The sequence below is a fragment of the Euprymna scolopes genome, chromosome 16 (genome assembly GCF_053919585.1).
Source record: "Euprymna scolopes isolate OS-2025 chromosome 16, ASM5391958v1, whole genome shotgun sequence".
Classification (NCBI taxonomy): Eukaryota; Metazoa; Mollusca; class Cephalopoda; order Sepiida; family Sepiolidae; genus Euprymna; species Euprymna scolopes.
Genome location: NC_136497.1, coordinates 140453868 through 140480477, shown reverse-complemented (window position 1 = coordinate 140480477; position 26610 = coordinate 140453868). Strand labels below are relative to the sequence as shown.

The window sequence follows — 26610 nt, the reverse complement described above, 5'->3', positions numbered from 1 at the left end:
CAGGTTAAACCCCAGACAGAACCATTGCGCGTGTTACGTTACAAGTTAAAGTCAAACTTTTATATTAACCAAACACAAAAATATTAACCAAACTACTAAATATTAACCAAACCAAAAAATATTAACCAAATCCAAAAATATTAACCAAAACCAAAATATTAATCAAATCCAAAAATATTAACCAAACTCCAAAATATTAAACATACCCAAAAATATTAACCAAATCCAAAAATATTAACCAAACCTAAAAAATATAAATTCGGAAATGCGCTAATTACTCTATTCCCAAGATGCGATATTTTGTTTATTTAAATTTTATTTTGCTTTTTCTTGGATTATTCGTATGTTTCTTTCCTTTTTTAAAATTTTGAATTTGAGACAATAAAAACAATAATCATGCGTATCATCATTTTCATAGTTCATTATACTATAACAAAAACATTCATCGCATTTGGCGTTATTTCCTATTAATGTAAACATTAAAGCGAATCATATTTTTTCTGACAAGTTACAAGACTATAGAATATTCAGCCTAGGAATATCCTATCAAAGGGATTTCTCACAAGCAATATGTGCTGGTCACGAAATAAAGGTGCCATATAAAATAAAATCACAGATTGATCAAGTAATTATTTTACATATATATATATATATATATATATATATATATATATATATATAATATATGCATATATATATTTATTTATTTATTTTGAACTGGAGGAGGGGGGCCTCTTCAGTCCTGGATAACAACCTTCCTAGAGCTGCTGACTCAAACAAATTACCGGTTTGCAGACCTAAACTGCGTAAGGAATAGATAGGCTCTGTCTATCGCCCGACTTTCATACTCCTTTTTTGCCTATTAGCCAGGGACAGAGGTGCTGTTACAGGGACTCGACAGAATCACCTAGTGGTCAACCTTGTTTCCTGACTAGGCAATGAACGCCGTTTCCCCGCTTCCGCCGCATCCCATTTCCCTAAACAGGGCATTGCGGGGGTGCATGAGTGCTATATATGCCAGTGCAGTTGGATTGGACTGTCTTTTGTTAGATGGTTTGAGGGTACCGGAATGACAGTTCCTGGCTGCTGTTTCCGACTGATAATACATGAGTCCTAACTCTTTGGTAGCGTTTAGAGCAGCTGCTCCATCAGCAGTTGTGTAATATCAGGATAATTGTAGTGCAACGTCGTGCATGGAATAAGGACCGTGCACTCATCTCCCTTGGGCTTTCCTTAGACCACAATCCTGTAGATGAGGAGTCAGCTTATGGTCTATTTGTATTGCATGTCTGGTATTCTGCACATCAACTTGTCCAGCACCTCTCACTCACCCTAACTGAAACTTTAAAAAGAAATTATAAAAAGCAAATTATATGACGAAGCTAGCCGTAGGATTTGGATCCATCAGGTTTTATACATAAATGGGAGACAACTTAATCAGAACTCTCGAAATCAAAATCAAACTTGTAATTGACACGATTTTCTATTAAATTCGTGAAAAATTATTATTTATAAAACAAAAACAACTACCAGCTCAATTTACATGATTTTTGGAATATAACTTGCTTGTTCTGTGATGGGTATATATGTATCATAAAGATTTTTTATAAAACCTTCAAATTCTCCTCTTAAAACATGTACTTAATGCTAGTGATTGACTAATTTGGTTGCTTTTTGCTTCTCTTTCCCTCCTACTCTCTCTCTCTCTCTCTCTCTCTCTCTCTCTTTCTTTATCTCTTTACCACCTCCTCTGGCGTTTCCGTTACTTCTATGCGCTTTCCTTAGGTTTTGAGGTTATTATTCGCCTCTTTTATCGATCTATGTTGATAGGTTATTGCCTTTATCGTCGTGTTCTCTCTTGGGACTCGGGTCAGCCATCAGTCTAGAGTTTTCGATTGGTTGTGACATTATAACATTGCATTAGATTTTGAAACGTCTGTCACGTGACCCGACGAGATCTCGTAAGAAAAGAAGAAAAAGAAGAAGAAGAATAATAACACGCAATCATTTTTTTTTTGCCTGCCTTTATTAGAACTGACAACCTAACGAAGCCATTTTCGTTAACTTCCAGCTGACTCCCATGAGAAATCTATCTCCGCCACAAAAAAGAAAAAGAAAAAAAAATCAGTAAAATACTAGGATCGAGGTAAACGAGCCTATTCAAAGGAAATTGAGATCTTGATTGAAAAATGGAGACAAACATTGGGAACTTTTTAAATACGGATTCGTTATTCATATTAATCAACAAGATACACCTGAAGAAGATCGGATGTTACACCGGTCGAAGTGTTGTAAAATTAACACTAAAAATGAGAATAGTAGCCCGAAGAATACGAATAACCAATCCTCATATAAATAAAATAATCAGAACCGTAATATCAAATAGTTCGACGAGATACTCGTGAAGAAGGTCAAAGGTCACATCGATCGAAACGTTATAAAAATAACACTCAAGATGAGAACACTAGTCCAATGAATCCAAACAATACGTATAGACAAAAATATTCTCTGTTTGGTTTTTCAGGAATTCCTGGAAATGTCATCATGAGCAGCATATTTCGCTTCCGGTGCGGATTGCGAACCCACGTGACTTATTTTACGCCATTCCTTCCGATCCAGCGCAAGTTGGTTCATAGACACCCAACTGTTGAGAGATGTCCAATGGAAAACATTTTCTCACCACTTTCTACTTAAACGTTAATGTAAAGCGCATTTAGAAGAAACTTAAAACTCCAGTTAAGAAATATAATGTCGAAGCCTTGAAAAACAATATAATTAGCGATTATTTCCAGTTAGAGCTTACTAACCGATTCCAACCTTTAATAAATGTTCCCTTCTATTTATGTTAGAGGATTTTCGGATGTAGTGAACATGAAAATTATTGAAACTGCTAGAAAAAGTTACGTCTGAAAATATATTGGCGCCCAAATCGATCTGGTCACAGTTTAAATAGTGATAGTATTATACGTTTACTCACAGATTAGTGTATAATCCGTTTCCTCGTCACGCCCAGGTTGCACCTGGGCATAAAATAGTGATTGAACGATTCTCATATGTTTTATCGATTCTGATTCTTTCTTTTTTTCAATTTTAAAATATTTAGATGCAGACTGTATATCTATATATGGTACTAGTATTTTTTTTATCAAATAATTCAATGATCGCATTCTTACTTTTGACCATTTAATCATCGGTTTCAATTCCATAATACCATCTGAGAACACTACGAAGCACATAAATCGTGTGAAATTTCATAAAAATCGACCCAGCCATTTTCGAGTTCATAGGGAGCGAACTCACACAAAATTCCTTTTATTTTTCAATTTTTTAATTTTCTTTCTTTGAAGATTGTAATGCTGGGTATGAGGCAGCAAAACCAGCTGCCAGCATTGCCCTGCTTTTTATTGAAACCAACCAAGAGCTCTTTTTAGTATCCTAGCTGTTCCCTTAAGTGCAATTGTTTGGATCTCTCTTGCACTTAGTTAACCAGGAATATTAGTTAGGTAGGACTTCAGGTTCTTCTTCATAAGCGCTGTGGCACCTATGATAACTGGTATGATTGATATCCCCCCTAAGATTCCAGTTTCTTTTCATATTATATATGAGACCTTGATATTTGGTCTGTTTCTCCCTTTTAACTCTATTCAGATCTCCATCATTAGGGGCACTCACTTCAACCAAGGTTGCTACTCTCTCTGACTTATTCCATATAACTATGCTAGGTTTCACAGAAGCATTTTGAAAGTAGGTGGCTGTAGGGATTACATGGTCGTAATGTATGGTATATAAGCCATTTCAAACTGTTCTTTCAGGTTGATGTTCCCAGGATTTGCTGCTACACTGGATGTTTAATTTTTACAGATGGTCCAGTGGAGGTACTTACATATTCCATCATGTCTCGCTGTGTAAAGGCCATCCCCCAAAAGATTGCTGCAACTTGACTCACACTTTCCAATTCTGTGTGGCAGAATCTGTATTTGTAGTCATTACTGAGACCTGCCATTTTTTTTTTCAAGATTGTAATGCTGGGTATATAGCAGCCAAACCAGCTGCCAACATTAGCCTGCTTTTTATTGAAACCAACCGAGAGCTCTTTTTAGTATCCTCACACAAGTTTTCTTACTATATAGCCAACCGTGCCTTTACATCTTTTTTTTTTTTTTAGTTCTCCGGCTCCTATTTTTTTTTTAATCTAAATTCGTTATTATGAGATATTCGATTTTTTTAGTGTGTAATCAATCAATATTGAACATTTTACCATTAGTACAAACAATTAGATTTTAAAAATAAAAAAAATAAAATGTGTAAATACAAAGAATCGTTTTATTTATTAAGTTATTTATTTAAATCGCACATTGGGCTCAAATTTTCGGATATCATCAAATATACAATTTTTTCTCATCCCAATTTCGATTGTGATGAATATTCAAACACGCCGATAATCATTTCTAAAACAATTATTATCAACAAGAAGAGGAATTACATAGAACATTAGAGACTAGTTGGCTGCCCGGCGTTGCCCGGTCATACAATACGCTTAAACATGATATTTTAATTTTTACAGATTGTGTATGCATTATTTTATAATCAATCCTCTATCGAATATTATATATTGCGAAGAATAATTTATCCGGTGGACTAATTCGCAAAAAAAAAATATATATATTAATGATAATGTCTTTCATCAAATTCCGTCTGTGTTTGTTTACAATATCACGTCAGCTGATATGTGGGCTTGATGGCATTAAACATAGTCTATCTTCTTTTATAGATAAATATTATTTTTACAGGGAAATATTTTACGTAACACCGGTTGTAAGAAAATGTTCCTGTAATATTTGTTTTTATCTATAAGAGAAGAAAGACTATGTTTACGATCGGATATCATCGATTTTCGATACTTATGATACGGATGAATTCTATGCGAAACATATCTAAAAACGCTGCCAGAAATATAAATTACTTTTGTGTTAAGTTTGCAAAAGATAGGCTCAGCCGTTTCGGAATCTATGAGGAAGGACCTCGAGCACACACACAAAGTGACTTTTTATATAATATTAGAGACAGAGATATAGATACGGGTTATTTTTGTACATAGTAAAAAGAAAGTCAATTATCTAGATATTCTCTTCCCTGCAACCTCTATCTCACAGAAGAGATGTTGCGAGTTTGTCTCTGCTTTATCGTTATTTTTATGACAAGTGCTCGGCTGATCTCCAACCTATGGTCCCTCCTCGCCAAACTTTTACAAGAAACACCCGTCTAGCAGAAAACACTATCAATAATTCTCCCCACCTTCTTTCTGTCCCTAAACCCAAACGTAGATTCCATGAATAAAGCTTCTTTCTTAGAACTGCACGCCCATGGAATTGTCTTCTCTTTTTCTGCTTTCCAGCTGACGACAATATGGTTGTCTTCAAGTCTAACGTAAACAAGTTTTTGATGAACCGTTCCATATAAGTTAACAAATTTACTGAATTTCCATTACTAACGATTACTATATTGTCCAATTTCTACTGTACACTCTTTAATTCTTATCCTCGAATGACCTGTTGGCCCTGATAAATGGTGATGCGTATGTAAAAAAGAAATAGTCTGTTCCGCTATGCATTAAGTTGTGCACGTTGGTCACGTGGTCCAACGACCTTCATCTGGAAGCACCTTATACTTTTTTTTCAACCACAGGGGCAATTTTCATCTATTAGCCTAAAATGATCCACAAATGTCAAAGGAAAATATATCTAGAGAAAAGAAATTTAACGATTGCGACAATTATATATAGTTTTTTCAAGCAAAAATTAGCAATATCAATTCAGCCAGAGAAGTTTAGTATCATAAATACTTTCGGTGAAAGATTAGTAGCATTAATTCGGTTAAGGCCAGGAGCAGGACCCCGTTTTATGTCAAGACAAGAAAATAACATGGCAAGATAACTTTTTTAGATATTTGGTATATTTAATACAGCGATTCTACTACATGGTTGCATCGTTCTTATCACCCCTGGCTATAAATATAATCACCCAACTTTTTGTTATCATACCCAGTAAAGTACAATGGAACCTCTAAATTCGAAGATGATTTTCGAAAGAATTAGGTGCCTCAAAAATAGTCTTTCTGTCATTCGGATCTTTCGTATCCTGATGAATTGCTCGTATGCAGAGAGAAAATATTTTTACATCACGTTTCCTAAGCTGAAAATTTCGTAAACAGTGTCTTTCCTATCAAGAGATCCAGTTGTATGCCAAAAAAGTATCGCAGCAGAGTTGGTCTATCCCGAATCAAATATGAATAAAAACACATGGTACACATGTGTGAAAACAATCAGCCTTAAATCTACTAATCGTTTTTAGCTAATACTAAGTGTACATAAAGTAAAAATTAAAAAAATAAAAACAGGAAAATGGTCATAAGACCAACCGAGCTGAGTATATGAGAACCGAAAACCGATGAAATAGTCGAATATTACGTGCGGCATGACCACCGAAGGGGATGCCGAGCGGAGATTCCTTAATCTTGATGGAATCCTCAGTGAAGGCATAACGCGTTATTAAAATGGTCTAACACATGTTTATCATTAAGCTATGCGCTTAAATGATAAGTGACTCTCTCTTCTACTTTTAAAATTTCTGTACGTGAGAATATCGACTGAATTAATTCATCATTATTTTGGTCAAAATTAATCAAATACATATGAGAACAAGGTAAATAATTTTTTAATGCAATGTAACAAAATTCGCCTTCTTCCTTGAAGGTAAGCGAGAGGTAAACGTACACATCTACACCACATTATCATTATAAATAAACATAATAATATGAATTCAAAATCTAAATCATAGACACCTACATCTCTCCTGTACATGGTGAAACGAAACATTTGTCGCCCTAAAGAAAACAACACTACAGATTTATTTTCAAACTTTTATTAAAACAATCAATTAAGGCAACTTGATTATGAAGTAGAGCTGATGTATATAAAAGGTCGCCGCCTTCAGCCTCAATCACCGCCTCGATAATTTCAAGAACAGAGAGCATGCCTTTTCTACAAGCGCCATCAGGAGCTCGGTGAATACTCGGCGGATGGCGACGATCAGACTAGTTTTGGTGTTGCGAGAGGTCGTGTTCGTGATGTTCTCAACGTATGACCCAACGATGTAGTCCTGCGGGTTCAGGTCGGGAAAGGAAGATGACCAGTAAAAGAAAGGGTACGAAGTCGTAGCACTTTTTGTGAAGCCAAGCCTGGTCTTTTTGGAATTGTAGTCCGGCGCCTGGTCCTACACCCAGGTCTGCCAGTGGACACCTGATAGCACCAGGGGTTCACCACTCTCTTAAGCATATCCAGGTACACTTTGGTGTTTACTTTCAAGACGACTCCTAAGATGTGAGGTGGCATGACGCGACCTTCACTTGAAACCACACCAATAACCATGAGCCTGGTCAGAAACTTCGTTGAGCTGTGCCCTCAAGAGTTGAACCGTCCGGATTTGCATTTTGAGGGTGCTTGAAATGATCCTATTGTCATAAATTGCATCAGTAGCACGAGTTGTACATCGACGCTTTTGCGATCTCGCTCGTTGAACTTTGTGTCACTTTCAGACATGATAGTAGACTCCTATCGCTCTTGAGATTTGTACATAACTGGCCAACTAGTAGATAGTTTGCAACAACAAAAAAAAGGGGAAAAAACCGATTTCATCAAACAGAAATGGAATCATGCCGTTTTTCCTAGAGCGATAATTTTATCATTCCACCCTGTATGTAATGTGTGCATGTATATGCGTGTACATTATATATATATATATATATATATATATATATATATATATATATATATATATATATATATATATATATATATATATATATTTAAATAGAAGTTTTTTCTTCTTTATTTAAAGACTTTGGCTGTTTATTTCATTTCGGACTTGCTCATTATTATTCGCACTTTTTCGACCGAATATTATGAAAACGATTGTTGAAATCAATAAAATAGCTAAGACTATTTTTGGCTTATTGATGTTGATTTTATAATGTCGACGGAATCACCTCCCTTTCTTTAGTGAAGGAACGTTAAAAAAAAAAAAAAAGACAGAACAAAAACAGAAAGAAGTAAAATAATTGTAGGTTTCATTTTAAATGTCTCGTAGAAATGAAGCTATACCAAGCTAAATCTTGAAAAGATGCCAAAAGGTTCCGAAAGACAAATCGAAAGTAAAACAAGACAAGAAAGCAAGTACAAAATTCAGTTAAAAGACTGTATATAAATTCCCCTGACAAAGTAAGGATGGAACGCAGACTTATATGTGCCTTATGTCAGCATACTTTACGAAGTATTCCTGAGTTTTATCGAAACATTGAAAACTCCAAAACTATTCCTCTACATCACCTACATTTTTAAAGCTGGTTAATTTCATCAAACAGCATTTACTGTTCCTCGTCATGACGTGGCGTAATAAATAAAGTTTTCAGTAAAATTATTTATAACTGATATTCTTTTAAAGGTTGGTGGTTCAACCTTTAATAGACCTGACGGAACAGGACCATCATAACTTCGTCAAAAATTCCATACAGATTCCCGCTCAAGCCAGTTGGTACTAGTAATATTTGCAAGGTAATACCTATGATAGTAACGATGCAAATCTAATACATTGCAAATAAAACCAGTACCGACTAGCGTGAGCAGGAATCTGTAAAGAATTTTGAATGAAGGTATCATGGTCTCATTCCGTCAGGTCTTTTAAAGGTTGAATAAACAAACTTTTAAAAAAATGTCACTTACAACAGAATTTTACTGAAAACTTTATTTATTACGCCACGGGGCTTCCGTATATATATATATATATATATATATATATATATATATATATATATATATATATATATATATATATCTGTCAAAATACTTTTAATATACTTATATTTTCTTTTTATACAAACTAAGCCTTATTTAAGAGGCTCAATGTGATTACAGAGCATATGACGAATAAATGACAAAAGTCTATATTCCAAATTTCATGATTCTTACAATGTTACAATTTATTCATTTAATTCAGTTGACATTTACACACACACACATACATATATACATACATGCATGCATACACACACACACTCACACACACACAGATATATATATATATATATATATATATATATATATATATACTAGCAGGAGGCCCGGACCTGCCTGAGATTAAAATATGGTCTAGGAATATTCCACACTTCCAATACATTTATTGCCATCGATATCAGTTGAATTGCCTATTTTTCAATCAAATCGATTGATTTCCTGCTTTAATCGAGACCCATCACGATGCACAGGGATGAAGCGTTACATACCTCCCCACAGAGACTAAGCCAACAATGCATTGCATTGCACATTGTACTGTAGAGAACGTTTTTCTTTCATATAATTAAATTTTAATTAAATTTTAATTAAATTTTAATTAAATTTTAATTAAATTTTAAAATGCAAAAGTAAAGTATCATGTTTCAGTTGTGCTTTAAACAGAAACATTAATTTCGGACGCATCTTATCAGAGAACATACTGTGGATTTTATACACTAGCGCTCTACTTGTGTGGTGATAAATCTTCTCAAATACATTCATGACATTAGGCTGTATAAGGGTGTTAACTTTTTTCAAAATCAGACTGTTACTTCTAAGGGGCAGTGATTCCTGCATCAAACTTAACTAATGATTAAATCGGAATGAAAGTGCGAATTTCATTTTACATTAAAATGTAATCTCACATGTTCGCTGTTACTAAAATGACAGCGTAGCCTCATGAGGTCAGAAAAACGAAGTCTCGGTAAACATTATTGCCAATTTTGTGTTTTTTTCGCTTGATCCGGAGATATTTTTTTTTATTCAATCTTCACCCTAAACAAGGCAAGTACTACTTTGAAGTAGGGGGCTACTATCGGGGACATAATCTGCGGGTGCATTATAAAAGCAGATGAGTAGAAAGATGTTTGTTCACATTACACTTGAACTTCTGCATATCAGTACAGTTGGGAAAAAGCAGTATCCCGGAAGGGAGTTCCGAAGACTTGCAGTTCTGGGGAAGTAAAGGCTTTCTTACACCTAGGGATCTCTACTGTAAAGGGGTGGGACTTAGTTGCTTGTCGGGTTTGTCGGGGGTAGTCACGTCGAGGAGGTACAAGTGCTTGCAGTTCGTCAGAGCATCATCATTTCGCTTGAAATATAAAGAAAGTCTCGTTTATCGAACCGCCTGCCAGTGGAACTCTGTTCACCCTATCTGTTTACCAGCTAACTACAATAATAATTATATTCTACCCAATTTCCGCCACTAACGATTACGATAATGCTGTTTCACTGACCTCCGCCGTGTACTATTTTACCCTCATCCTTGAGTGGCTTTTAAGCTAGATCCGAAATTTATCCAGTATATTTTTACAAGCGAGACACCACTTTATTATAGTGGTGGCTCGCTTGTAAAAAAATATAGCGGATAAATTTCGAATCTACTGTCTAGCGTTTGTTTTATGTTGGATAATTTTATTAGGGATATGACAACAGCATATTCTTTTCTATTATTTGGTTGCTTGATGGGTTCCTTTTGTTTTATGGCGTATCAACCTTTTTCAGGTTATTTTTGGCCAAATCGAGTTATTTTGAAGTTTTTTTCTTTTAATAGAATATATTTGTTGTTGTTTTTTTCAAGTCGGTTTCTATTTAACCCATAGTTGGGACCCTAACAGATACTACCACTTCGGTTCAGAGTGGTTCTGGGAGAAATGAGCATTGAAATCATGGCTCCACACTACCAAAAGCCAGCAAGCTGGGGCTTCACCATCTGATTTAAGGTCATATTCAGGATCATCGTTCTTTTTACTCTCGAGTATATATCCAACACAGTTAGTTACAGCTAATCAACCGAGAACCACATCACTCTATATAAAAGCATATAAGATATCAAGGGATACACACTCGAGAGTAAACACAATGAAAAGAATATGCTGTTGTCCTATCCCTAATTATAACTGAATTGGACTGTATTATTACCTGAACTGTTCGTACAGTATTCATCTAAACTTAGCTTTAAATCTGTTCCATTTTCTGTCAATTCTAATACATATGTTGTACGCATAGAAAATGATTTGGCGGTAAAGTAAAAACGTATGGGTACTTTGCAGTAATACTCTTCTCCTGTACTTGTGTTTCTTTTGATTTGTTGCAGTACAAAATTAAAAATACTTTAGTGAAATACATAACTGCATGACATATTACTACAGTATGGCACACTTAAAAGTAGCCAGACTTCTCTAATCGTTCTCTTACCGACCAACTGACACCACAAGACAAAACGTGATTCTTTTTCCAACAAGATGGCGCTTCTGACACGAGTTCATGACAGGTTTACGGAAGAGAGAACAATAAGCAAAAGGTTGTAGCCACCACGTTCCCCGGACTTTTTATCGTGTGATTTTTATCTTTGGGGGACTTTAAAACAAAAATGTTATGCAAGTAATCCTCATGATCTAGACCAACTAAAGGAGAACATTATCAACGCTATTAGGAGGATCACTAGAGAATATCTACAGGCAGTATCTACAAACGCTGTTAAATGTTCCCAGAAATGCATAGATGTTAACGGGAAGCACTTTCAGCATCTTTTATAATACTAATGCTAATTTAAACAATGCTAGAGGTAATTTAAACAATACTACATGTAATTTAAACAATACTACAGGTAATTTAAACAATGCTACAGGTAATTTAAACAATACTACAGGTAATTTAAACAATGCTACAGGTAATTTAAACAATAAAAGGATGTGTCTGTCCTATACTACATTTTCTGGACTACTTTTAAGTGAACCGATATATATTACTGCATTAAGGAGTAAGAGTAACTTCCGTAAATAATCCCATACGTTTTAAAATTACAGCAAATACTTGCGTTTTGTTGGCTATTCGCAGGGAAGGGTTGTAAAAACGTAACTTCCGCAAATACCGAGGAAATACTGCATGGGACTCACATTCTGATAAACAAGTATTAAATTTTACCAACGTTTTGCGAATCTCTATCAACGTACACTAGTGTTTTTACAAGGAGATTACGGATTATGAAGGTCCAAAAGCAATTCGAGGATAAGGGTTAGTGAGTGTAAGGTTAGAGTGAAAAAAATACCGCGATGAACATTAATGTTTGAAATTGGTTATTTAAGAATTGGGAGCCATAAGAATTTATTTACATTGGACTTGAAATCGATCACGTTATATACAGCTGGGCGCAATCGAACGGTATTGTTTTTGTGTAAAAGCCACTCGAGGAAAAGGTTAATGATAAAAAGCCAGATGTAGGAATAAAGTTTCTTCATGGAAATTTGGTTTAGTTTTTAGTACAGAGTAACAGAGAAAATTATTAACAGTGGTTTTAACTAGTGTGATGATAAAGTTTTAGTGAGAGAAATAAAAGCTTAAAGTTCAGTCGATTTTTATACGTTTTACCATAAAAAAAATTTAACAAAAACAACCGGTGGTCAGACAACAAGAAATGAACATTTTCAAATATATAAGGCCTATCTTGCAAGACAATTATCAAATTAAACCAATGGTCTAAGTACATGTTTTCGTGGTTTTATTTTACCTCACTTGAATTAATTATATTACGAAATCGGAATCGCTTCTACGATTTAGAGAGACGATGGAATTTAAATCACGAATCCAATAAGAAAATTACTTTTAATCTCGTCTTTGAATCGTTGCTGTTCTTTGAAGGCGACTCTCGATGAGGAAATTAAATATCTTTATTTAAATCGTCTCAAGACTATTGTTCTCTTTGTCTAACTGAGAAAACCGGAAAGCGGGCCAATTAAGACGCCACGTTTTTCTCGCATCCGCCTTCAAGCTAACGACGCAACTTCAGATAACGTTAACGCTGTAGTCGGTTATCTTTAATATAATTATAGATGCTCACTACATATAGATATATAGATGAATATAATAATATATGTAATATATATATATATATATATATCATATATAGATGCTTTCTACATATAAATATATAAATGAATATATATATATATATTATATATGCATATAATTATATTCAGCTTATTTGTTCGTAGCAATTTGAAAAAAAACTTTATTTAATATATAATTAAAAAGTACGTATATATATATATTATATATATGCTCCTTACATATAGATATATAGATGAATATATATATATATATACATATATATCATATATATATATATATATATATATATATATATAATTATATTTAGCTTATTCGTAGCAATTTGAAAAAAATTATTTAATATATAATTAAAAACTACGTATATATATATATATATATATATATATATATATATATATATATATAGATGCTCTCTACATATATAGATATATAGATGAATATATATACATATACATATATAATTATATTTAGCTTATTTGTTCGTAGCAATTTGAAAAAAAATTATTTAATATATAATTAAAAAATACGTATATATACATATATATATTATATATAGATGCTCTCTACATATAGATATACAGATGAATATATATATACACATATATCATATATATATATATATACATATAATTATTTTTAGCTTATTTGTTCGTAGCAATTTGAAAAAAAACTTTATTTGATATATAATTAAAAAGTACGTGTATATATATATATATATATATATATATATATATATATATATATATAGATGCTCTCTACATATAAATATATAGATGGATATATATATACATATATATATCATATATATATAATTATATTTAGCTTATTTGTTCGTAGCAATTTGAAAAAACTTTATTTAATATATAATTAAAAAGCACATATATATATATATATTATATATATATATGCTCTCTACATATAGATATATAGATGAATATATATATACATATATATCATATATATATATATACATATAATTATATTTAGCTTATTTGTTTGTAGCAATTTGAAAATTTTTTTATTTAATATGATTAAAAAGTACGTATATATATATATATATATATATATATATATATATATATATATATATATATATATATATAGTAAACGCAAAGACGGATGGAAAACATCTAATGAAGGTTAAAAAGAAAAGAAAATATATATATGGGGATAGAGTCAGCCGACCGGGTTTCACCTTCACTTTACACAGACTAATCGAAGTTTGTTTTTTTTGTATGGGGAAACGAATTCAAATGGGGAAATGGCTAAAATAAAATCAAACTATCGGGAGAGAGAAATGGGGGAACGAGTAAAATCAATCTCTCGTTATGATAATTATACAATGGAGAGGAAACGCTTGAGAGACTAATCACGTCCAGACTCAAAAGTTAAGCTCTTTGCTTTCAGATAAGTTTTTTTTTTCATTTAAAAAATAATGAAATATATACATATGTGTGCGTGCATGTGTGCATAAGTGCTTCTAAACATTTATGTTCATACTGCGTATGAAATTGTGTCTTGATTTGAGTTGTATTTTCTTTTTCTTTTCTTTTTGTAAGATTTTGTTTAAATATTAGCGAATAAGCAATCTAAATGTAAGTACGTTTACAAATCCAAATCAGCCACCAGAATTACTGATCACAGATTTTTGTCTATTATTTTTTTTTGTTTAGATTTCTGAGGGTCACACATCACGCAACAAAAAAAACAGTTGTTTGTTTAAGTTGATATACATAAATCAATTCCTTTACCTCATTAAGGTAGGTTTGGTTAAGAGCGAATTTCTGTTTAATCCGTCCAGGTATCGTCGACAACGTAGCATCGTTGGGAAGAAATAGAGTGAGATGGCCAGAGGACTCACTTGACATCAAAGCTTGCACTTCCGGGTAGCGGCTGATATAACTAGAAACATGACTGAAAATAGAATAAAAGAAAGAAGAAGTATTTAATTTCTTATTCGGAATTACATATACAACATTTATAATTCAATCTTCGACAGTAAAGGAAGGATTTTTTTTAATAGCTCAATCTAACAGAATCGCAGCAAATAAATGAATAACAAACGAATGATAAATAAATACATTTTTAAAAAATGATCAGTTAAAAAATTATAAGTTAAGAACACAAAGAAAGATAATAGCGGTTGACTATTTATAAAGCTTGCCATAAATAATATTGGGTGCTAAAACGTTTAGAATAAATAAAATCATTTCAATAACTCGATCTACAGTAAGATCTATCACACACATTTGAAAGTAAAACACACGCCTGACGAAGAGATGACTTCGCGAAATATATAGCATCACGGATATGCCACCTGACTCCTCACGGAAATTAGAACATAAGAATGTATTACATGTAGAAAGTTATATAAAATATGTATGTATGAATGTATGTATGTATGTATGTATGTATGTATGTATGTATGTATCTATGTACATTTATGTCAGGTCATGTCATATGCTACTGGTACCATGTAACCCAGTACTACCTGCCTCATGGTCGGTTCACCGGCGACTAAACTGGTTCCCCCACCAGACTTGTTTGGTGAGGAGGGCGGCTAGTCTCCCTGAAGGATTAAAAACAAAACCTTCCAAAGGGCGAATGAACTCCTTTTCTGGGTCAACGGCCAACTAGCACCGTGTATATTTGTGTGTGTGTATATGTGTATTGGGGTGGAGAGGGCTCCCGTAAGCCGTGGTGAAGGCCACCTTTCTAGGAGAAGCAAATCTCTGATTTAAAAAACCATAAAGCGGGAGACCAATACCCGCATTAAGCTGGTCTGCAGTTTAACTTGTTGCTGGCTATCTTGTTCTTGCTTGTTGCTGGATCTCAACATTTTGAACCGAGAGAGAGACTTAGCTGTCGTACAAAGCTAAGACTCTGTAACATCATCTTTGTATATATACTCTCTCAAGCATTTGGACTCATGAATTTTAAATGTCTGAGGGAGTGGCACTCGTCACAATCATCACATATATGCACACATGTCTTGATACAAGAAAATGTAACTACGTGGTCGAGTCGACCATTATACCTTAAGTAGATTCAATGGGAATGTTAGGATATTTTTTTTAATGAACTGGTCATATTTCTGGCATAATCAATACATTCACCTAACGCACACACACACACACACACACACACACACACACACACACACACATATATATATATATATATATATATATATATAATTTAATTATTGTGCATGCTTCCAAGTTAGTATGACCAATGTCCATACGCATGTGATATGGTGTCCAAATATTTTCTAATATTTCGAGGCTAAGAGCTCCTTTCTAAAGTAGTCTCTATCAAGTTAGCATGGTCATAGTCACTATGCATGCACTAAACTGAGGAGTGGTCGTGTATTTACTTCTTTCACGCGGGGACACAAGGGTCGGAAAATGAGATTGAAGAAAGCACCCCAAAGGAGTATCACTCTGACTTTCTAGTGCAACCCCGGTGGTATTATCCGGTAGATTCGCTTTAGTCGATTAGCAATAAAGCAAGTCTTTCTTAATGAAAGAAGATAAACTTTGAGAGCGTGAACCTTCTAGAACTGCACAGAACCAACATATTACAGTCAACATGGAAAAAACAACCAAGAAATGGCATAGAATTTGTTGAATTTGATCCCGAGGGTAAAAATTTCCCCGAGAGGTAAATCGTCTAAAGTCGGCGTTGTATTCTTATCAAAAATTGTACAGGGTGGAAGGATAACATTTTCGCGCTAGAAAAGACGACATGATTCCATTTCCATTTGATGAAAATCGGTTTTCTTATTTTGTTGCAGAAAATCTACTAGTTGGCCAGTTGTGTACAAATCTCAGGAGTGATAGGAGCCTTCTATCAATTCTTGAAAGTGACACAATGTTCAACGAGCGAGATTGGAAATTAGCTCTCTATCGATCGCAGTAATGATAAACCGGATATTGCCAGCACCCTCCAAATGTATCGCTGGATTGCTACGAATAACAGGGACGTGCCCAGATTATGAAAACAAAGTTTCCAATCAGGGTTATAGTCTTTCCTGTGGTTTCAAGTGAGGGCCACACTATGTCACCTCACATCTTTGAAGTCGGCTTGAAAGTCAGCAACAATACAGTACCTGTATGTGCTGAAAAGTGTAGTGACCCCCTGGTACAATCCAGTAGCCACTTGAACTTGGGTGTGGCAGTAGGATTCGGCGCCTGCCCCCAAGTCCAAAGAGACCCAGGCTTGGCTTCAGAAGGAGTGCAACAACTTTGTATCCTTCTCTAACTGGTCCCTCCTCCTCCCCTGATTTGAACCCGCTGGATCACTTTGTTTAATCCTACGTCGAGAACATCACCAACATGACCTCCCACAACACCAAAGACACTCTGATCGCCGCCATCCGCTGAGTATTCGCTAGACTCCCGCTGGCGCTTATGGAAAAGGCATGCTCCCAGCTCCGGATCCGTAGCTAGGTGGTGACTGACCCTGACGGTGGCTACATTGAATATAATCAAGTTATCTGAATTGATTGTTTCAGTAAAAGTTTTGAAATTAAGCTGTAGTGTTGTTTTATTAGGGCAACAACTTAATCGTTGCACCCTGTATAGCGTCTTAAATGGAACACTTGCTATTATGACTCTTTTCTTTTCATGATAGAATACCGCAAAATCTAGTGAAAAGATGTCTCCTTTTCTTTACAGCCACATTCTTACAGAAGAGATGCCACTGGTCTTTCTCTACATTAGCCTCATTTTAATTATAAATGAATGACTGAGCTCTAATCTTTGCTCCTATGTCAGAGGAAGAATTAAAAACAAAAATAATTAGTTTTCTACGATTAGTCTATATATTAATACTTAGTATCTTTACCGTATGTACGTACGTACGTGTGTCACGGTTTCCATATTATAAAGTATTCGATAAGGAGATCCTATTTATTAAAAAGGAAGGTAGACAGTGATGGCATTCTATGCATATTAAATTAGTATATAGATACACTAATTTTATGTTCGTAGTAGGTTATCACTTTTTACCCTTGTTTTTAATAAATAGGATCGCCCGATCGAACAATTTATAATTATTCACATCTTGGTTATTTTTCCAACAACGTTTCGGCCTTGTAACCGTCGATCATCTTAAGGTATATTCACACTGGAAATTATTTGGTGAATGTGTATATGTATGGATAGGTTTGTTTGTTTTTGGTTGTTGTTTACCAATAATATCTAGTGTGAATGCACCTGAAGATGGTCGAAGGTTACATTGGCCAAAACGTTGTGAAAAACAACCAAGATGAAAATATTAGTCCAAACAATCTAAATCTAACGTATGTCTTTATAATTTTTCTTTTGATGTGCATGCGACATCCTATCAGATACAAAATAATCCACAATTTCAATCACTACAAACAAGAGGTCATTTTAAGGTTCAAACGGTTTTTTAGTGTGTATTTCTCTTCACCCGATATATTCAACAGGTAGTTTTTAAAATTCTTTTTCGTGACTCAGTTGGCTCCTATAATTACTGGAATAAAGGAGATCTTCCCAAGATTCCAGTTTCATTTCAGATCGTGCATAAAACCTTGGTGTTTCGTTATCTTTTCGCTCTCAGCTCTGTTAAGACCATCATCATTAGAAACAGTTACTTCAACTAGGGTAACTACTTTCTTCCTTTTTGTCCCATATAACTAAATACAGGTTTTACAACTTTGTTTTCTAGGTATGTAGCTGTCGGAATTTCATAGGCATAATGGATGGTGCATGACTTATTTCCAACTGTTCTTTCTGGCAAATGCTCCTGCAACTTGCTGCTACACAAAATAATTAGCTTTTTACAGATTTTTTCAGTGCAGACATGTGCACACTCCAACAGGACTTTACAGCTGGATGTCAGGCGGCTCACGCTTCCTAGTTTTGTATGGCAGAACCTGTAAATATTGTTATTACTGAGTTCACTCATCTTTTAAAAAAAACATTGGTCGTTAAAAATTGATCTTAGGCAGCCATTATCTTTTAGTTTCTAATCTTATTTTTGCATGCGTAAAATTTAATGTGAGTTTAATCTTCTCTTTTTTGTAGAAAAGAATTGAATTGTATAATCTAGATTAGTTTATCATTTTATATCTTTTTTGTGAAATACGTTCTAAACTAGGCTTTTGTTGTCATGTAACAGTGCGCGCATGAGCACGTGGAAAAGGTTGAGCAGTAGCCGTAGGATGGAGTGCAAGCGATTCTATTAGCAGCAGGAGCAACGTTTGAACGCGTATGCAAATCAGGAAGTTTGCGAGAGCTGGCGCAAAAAGAAAAGCGGGGAAGACACAACGTGGTCGGAGAGAAACAAAGTCTGCGCCGAAGGAGATGGACGTTAAAAGTGAAGGCGAGAATGGGCCGGCTGTTGCTAGCGTGCGGTTGCAAGAACGAGAAACGCAAGTAGGTTCGATGGACAACTGTCAGCGAGAGACTTTTCAAGTAGAGTCGAAATGGGAGAGTAACGCTAATAAATGCCTTTGTAAAAATCCAAAAAGTGCTGACCTGGATTTGTATTTATTTCTTTTGTTTGTTTGTAACTGCGACGTCACAGCCCGCAGTGAGAATTGAGTAATGTTTATCGAAACCGATTACTACTTAGAATGCATATACTTAGCGATAAGATGCAATTAGTTTAAGATACAATTGATTAAATTAGTCGAGACCTCATGTGAATGACGTCCAAGATGAGAACAATAGTCGTATTAATTATTTAAACCATGGCGTTATATATGAAGAAAGTGGAACACAGAGGAAGAAAAAGAGAGGGGAGGGGTGAAGTATAACAAACAGAAATACTTTGTTTAGATTATATTTTGTGGCAGCAATACTCCATGCATGAGAGAAGAGTGGCGTTATAGATGTACAGAGTACTTTCAAGTGTTAGTAGTCTTCTAGCGCGATAGACAAAACACACCTTTTGTGCAGCAGCTTTAGCAATGTCCTCAATGGATTTGTTCCAGTGCTTGCCTGTGAATATTAAGCCTAAGAGTTTGAAAGAAGCGTTCGCATGCAGGGGTTATCAGTGGTTGCAGAGGCGTCTTGTAATTTTTAAAGGAAAGCAGCTTAGTCTTAGTAGCATTAAATGTTACCATCCATTTGCGGACCCATTCGACTAGTGTCTGGAGGTTATTTTCTAAGGATTCTGCCAGTGTCTTAAATATGGGTACATCCGTTCCTCTCTCGTGCACATTATAGAGCGTTATATAATCAGCAAATATACCCATCTCGGACTCAATCTTATCAAAGAGGTCGATAATGAATATTAGGAATACTTACTGGCTTTAAATGTAAATTTAGTTGGCTTTACAAACAGTGTTATTTTAATTAAACAATAGAAAAATTTTGGAGTTTAAAATTCAAAATATCAGTATTTTTCAATATAAATCATAAAATATGTTTTATATTTGGTCGATTTTTATTGACTTAAATATTATTTATTTTCAACTTCACGTTTCTCGGAAAACGAAGCATATTTGACAGTTGTTTTTTACGAAAGAAACAAATTGTGCAATCTTATCTAGTTTAATATTTCATGTGTATTTCGTGAAATATCGAACGTAAAATGTTTTTTCTCATATTTATTTCTGCTTTTGAAGAATTTATTTGAAAAGTTTCCATTGATAAAAAAAATCGATTCATCTTATAGCTGATCGATAGTTGATAAAATGAACTTATGATGCATCCGTTTAATTTGTGGTTTTAAAAATGAAAATTGTATTTAAAACTAAAAGCGTGACAGACCAACGAAACGACAGTAGATGGACGCATCGTTTTATAAAAATATTTTGTAATCATCTACAATTTTTGCTCGTCTAAAAAAGACAAATGGCATCGACTTAGAATAACAACTGGATGGTTGAATATAGTTAAATTTATTTTTAGATTAAATACTAATGCCTATTTATCTATAACTTTGTCTTAAAAGGATAGCACAATACTTAATTCGCTGCACATTATCACTACAGAGGCTCATAGAAAGGCTATCCAGATGGGACTAGTAGTTTTCGATAAAACCTATAAAGTAAATGCTGTAGTGTAGTAATTAAACTCGTATTCATCCCTTACTGTGCATTGAACTGATGCCATAATACTTAGTTCGCTGTACCTCATCATAGCAAAAGTCCGTAAAAAATTCAGTCAAGCAAGCATAGTAGTTTCCCAGACATCTGCAAGAGTAAATGTGATACCTCGGTGACTAATACGTATTAATCCTTTAATTCCTTACCAAGCATTGAACGTATACGATAATAGTTAGTTCGCTGCGCCTCATGATAGCAAAAGTCGACAAAAAATTTTCTTTTAGTACACTGCAGGGGGTGGGGTCCTGACTAGAGCATAAAATCAATTAATTTAATTGAAAAATGGTCGATTTCCTGGACAACATCAGGTCTCCCTGCTAGTTTACATTGCATTGTAATAGTTTTAGTTCGATTTATGAAAATTTACTTTTATCCATAGCCGGAATTTTGACGCTGTTACAGTTATCATTATAAATTTTCCAACTGCTTCTTAAAAATCTTAAATCCAATATGGCGTAAAACTTCTAATAGAAATAATAGTATTGGGACGATTAATCGGAATCGGGTATCGGAAACATGGCGACTTTCGGGAGTATCAGAACCGGTATCGGAACTGGAAAAAAAATGTGCCTATTTTCCGATTCCAAAAACGATTCCTTTAATTATATTTTTATTTGTTTGTTTTTTTAACAAAATCTCCAACTGCTAGTTGTAATAATAAAATAACATTTATTGATTTTAACTGGTAAAACTAAATCTATAGATCACCTCCATTAATGTTTTTTTTTTTTGAGGGGGGGAAATATCTGCACGTTTAACATGTTTCTTTTAATGGTAATCGGATAATAATAACAATTTTATAATTAAATATTTAAAGATTTATAAAGAACTGGAATCGTAATAGGTAGTTGCGTCGGAATCAGAAATTTTATACGAAATCGGTTATTGTATCGGAATCGGGAACATATTTGAATTGGCCCATCACTAATAAATATGTAATTATTTTTTTATTATTAAAAACCTACTGCATAATTTTTCGTAAACTTTGGTTGACGCAAATATTTTTTTTCAATAGAAAGTATTTCATAAATTATGCTGCTAATTGATTTCAAAATGTTTTATACGAGTGCAAGCGTGGAGAAGCACTAAAGTTATTTTTTGTGAACATCCATGACAAGATCTCAGTGTTGTATATCAAATCTTGAATGAAGAAGATAACACCTGGTCGGAATAAACAACACCCAACTGACTGACGCAAGGACACCCACTTGGCCGGAAGCATAACATCCGGCTCTTTGATGAAAATTCACCTGTAAATGACATCTATGGATGTAACTAAATACAGAGAGAGAGAGAGAGAGAGAGAGAGACAGACAGACAGACAGACAGACAGAGACAGAGACAGACAGACAGACAGACAGAGAAGAGGGGGAAAGAGATATTTACGATATTTAGACAAATCTAAATTCATCTATTAAATCTGCGCGTTTAGTGACAAGAATATTGTTCTAAATTCGAACGTGACAACTACAAAGTATGGCAAGACAGACGAACATAACCTCTTTCACGAATACTTTGGCGCATCCAAATTGTTCAGTAGCATAATTTTTTTTTAGGAAGAGAGCAATATTTATTTGAATTTCAAGACATTTAAAATTTTTATCAAATACGTTTTGTTTATCTGTTTTTTTTCTTCATACGTAGACGAAATACTGAATTAAAACATACATTTAATTAAGCATTTGTAATGACTTTTTCAAGAATTCGTTGTAATGTAATAGAGACAACATTTATACGCGCATTGCTGTAAGAATAAAAGGGATACAACCAAATTACGAAATAACAAGTTAAGATGTTAGGATTGTGCGGTGACAGTGTCTTTCCACAACAATTTACCGACTTCAAGATTGAAAGCCTATTTGTACTAGGCAACCTATAAGGTTTGGATGTTGGACTTATTTTCAATATTTAAATAGTTAAGTTAGAATGTACCATGGATAGAGGCAAGAGAACATAGCTGTCTGCATGTCATATTCTATCACAAAAAGTAATAAAAAATAATCATAAAATAGAACAAGTAAAGTGATGAGTGGGCATATAGATAGATAGATAGATAGCTAGATAGATAGATATACAGACAGACATATACATAAAGTAATGGATAGAGAGATAGGAGAGAAATAAAGACAGATCGATGGATCGATAAATCCATCGATAGATAGAAAGGTAGATATATAGATAGAATGATGGATAGATAAAAAATAAGATATATAATTAATACCTCCATTCAGTTTCAAAAAAACAATGGCTAACACCTGTAAGGGTGATTGCGCGTGTAATCGTGAGGCAAAGGTTACACAATCCTCTCCCACACTTCCCTTGAACTGTCATTTCTTGAGTCCAGTAACAAGTGTGATCGGAAACACAGCCGAGATAAGCAGAGAGAACATATAGCACCTAGAATTCCCAAATGGTCAGCCTATTTATGCTGACCAGCCTCAATGTTGCTTAACTTCGATGATCTAACGGGAACCGGTGTATATATATATATATATATATATATATATATATATATATATATATATATATATATATATATAGGGAGAGAGAGAGAGAGAGAGAGAGAAAGAGAGAGATGGGTTCATAGATAGATAGACAGACTAAATATATACATTCGTCTGGGCACACGCAAAATACATATTTTGTATTTCTTATATAGATATACTCCTAAGAAATAGGAATATGGTATAGTATAGAAATACTCCTTTATATTGTAACGAGACTAACGATAGATAGATAGATAGATAGATAGATAGATAGGTAGATAGATAGATATACGAATTAATAGTGAGTTAGCTAGATACATGCATACGTAGACATATAGATAGATAGATAGATAGATAGATAGATAGATAGATAGATAGATAGATGGTTTGGATATATAAATTCGTCTTGGCACACTCAAAACATACTATTTCTTATAATGAAATATATCATAAAGTCCGTTTCATTGTAACGAGACTCAAAATCGAACGGTAAAAAAAAATCCATAGGGTATTTTTTTAGAATGCTTACCTGAGTTGCGGAATATCTTTGATGGCTTCCCATAGTGTAAAATTTTTATAAAACATGAAATTTGTGATTAGATGAATGACTCCATTCGTGCAACCAATGTTGGCTTGGATTATCTTCACCCAAATGCCACCACCGGCAATATAAACATCTGGAAAAGAAAAGACAAAGAAATAACAAAATTAATTTAAATAACAAAAAATTATTCAACAATTGTATACGAACTCTAATAGAAATCTAATAGACATTTATATAGAATATAACGACTTTGAGATTAATCAACATGCAAATATTTTGAAATTAAACATATTTACTAGTGAAGAGACGATACCAATATTTTTCACGATTCCGATACAATTACCGATTCTGATTACGATTATTTATAAATCTTTAATTATTTAACTATAAGATTATTATTTCCCCTGATTTTCGTAAGTTAAATATGCAGATATTTTCCTAAACGCCAAAATACACTTGTGGGTGATGATCTATCGATTTTAGTTTTACTGGTATTTTAAAATCAATCAATATTTATTATTTTATCATTATTACCAGCAATGGAAGATTTTCGTTAAAACAAAATCAAATAAAAAAAGACATCTAGAAGAATCGTTTTGCCATTGGAAAATAGGTATCGATTTTTCCGATTCCAATACTAATTCCAATACCCGCAAATCTTCTGATTTTTCCGATTCCCGATTTCGATCAGATTAATCGTCCCAACGCGAATATTTACTGATTTAAATTCTAATTTCCAACCAATATAATAGTATCCTTCAGAAAAATATGGACGTTATTTCCCCCCCCTTTTTTTCTTTTATGGAGTATATTGTCACATAGTTGCTGGTCTTGTCGAAGATTTGATGTCAATTTCCAGCGTATGAGGCGCTTTAAATATGTTTCTAAACTTTTTCGTATAAGCACGTTTATTGATAGTAAACAAAGTAGCTTTCGAAGTAATCTCCCCCGACCGCAATGCACTTGTTGTACCGTACCAACATCTTCAGAAAGGCCCCCATGGGAGTCTTCTTATGTGATCATGGCAATGGCCCTCGTCACGGCCTTTTTCATCTCCCCAATTGTCTCATAGCAACAACTTCTAAGGTTATCCTTGAGTTTAAGGAATAATGAAAAGTCACTTCTTTAAGGGATGTATCTATATGGCTTAATAGAGTATCTGACCCGCAACTGCAACATGATCGATTAGCTTTTGTCGGGATGCGATTACATTATATGTATGTATACGGGTTTAACTAAGTGCATGTCAAAGTAATACGAAATTAGGGAAATAAACGAGTTCCAAAGAAAGATGCAGAATACTATGTCGTGTGAGTTTAAAGTAGTCAAATTCGAGTACAGACATGACACATGACTTCCCAGATATTGAGGTTTACAGAGAAAAAATTTCAGGACGGTCTGTATACGGATATGGCAAAAGAAATATAACTAACCATGGTATAATCAATGAAAAGAATTTTTGATAATCGCCAAGAGCGAAATGCCTTTCTCAAAGATTTCTGTTCGCTATGTCAACCTATTTATTGTTCACAAAATAGTTAACAACTAGTTAACAAATTAGTTAAGAGAATACTAGTCTACCACTCGCGTGTGAACCATTAAATTCTAAAATAAACGTAAGAGAAAAACTCGCAAAAATGTATTCACGTAAGAAGAAATGTTAAGAGATAAAAACATCACATAAGCTATTTCTCGCACACTCTCCAGGGCCACTATGTGTGTACAGAGCTTTATATAACACGTCTGAATCTTTATAGCTTAATAGTTAAAGAGGAAAATACTATATTCCTCTCCAAAATTAAAAAAAATAGGAGGCATTACGGTTGAAACACCTCTGAGATAATAGTCGAGTAAAATCCAAGAGATGCTAGGATATGACGCATGACATCATAGATACTGAAGTTAAGGAAAGGGGGTTTTCAGTGTATTCTCTCTATGGACGTAGTGGAAAATACCGTCATTCCTACTGTAGTTTCCGAAAGGAAAACTTTGATATCTACCAAGAGTGAAATGTTCCCCTTAGATCCCTCTTCAGTATTTTCATCGCTTCGTCCCTTAATAAGATAATTTATATAATTAGTTAAGCTCGTATCTTTATTTATCTCCATAGTAAACATTAAAATTTGCCAGCTGTCTCTAGTCTCTCTTTTCTACGCACGAAAAAAGAAAGAAAGAAGGGAGACCTTACACATTATCCACTCACAATCTCGCGGAATATAATGTGTTTTCAAACCTAAAATATTATAATAAAAAATTTTGTAAAACATTTATAAATGATCTAAAGTTATATCTTAAATTATTATTTTTTTATTTATAATAATTTTGTTTAAACTTTTACAAATAAAGAATAACATTTTAATAAATATTTAGAAAGACACTAGCGAAGGGGAGGACATCACCCGGGCGTAAAATACGCTTAAATATGTTATTTTAATTTGTCCAGATTCCGTATATATGTTTATAGAGTCGTGATTTCAAAAGTAAAAAAAAAAAATATTTAAGCTGTCATTAGCTACAATCGAAACCAAAATTGTAGCAT

The 26610-nt window shown here is 33.8% G+C and overlaps 1 protein-coding gene across 1 annotated transcript in view; it reads right to left on the bottom strand.

Moving 5' to 3' along the window:
* LOC145296133 (uncharacterized) overlaps positions 1-26610 on the bottom strand; it is a 1188759-nt gene that overhangs the window by 336540 nt on the left and 825609 nt on the right. The window contains exons 11-12 of the mRNA XM_080142289.1: positions 24057-24204; positions 14707-14869 (exon numbers count right to left, since the gene is read on the bottom strand). Coding sequence (XP_079998415.1) covers positions 14707-14869; positions 24057-24204 — 311 coding nt within the window. The remainder of the gene's footprint in view (positions 1-14706; positions 14870-24056; positions 24205-26610) is intronic.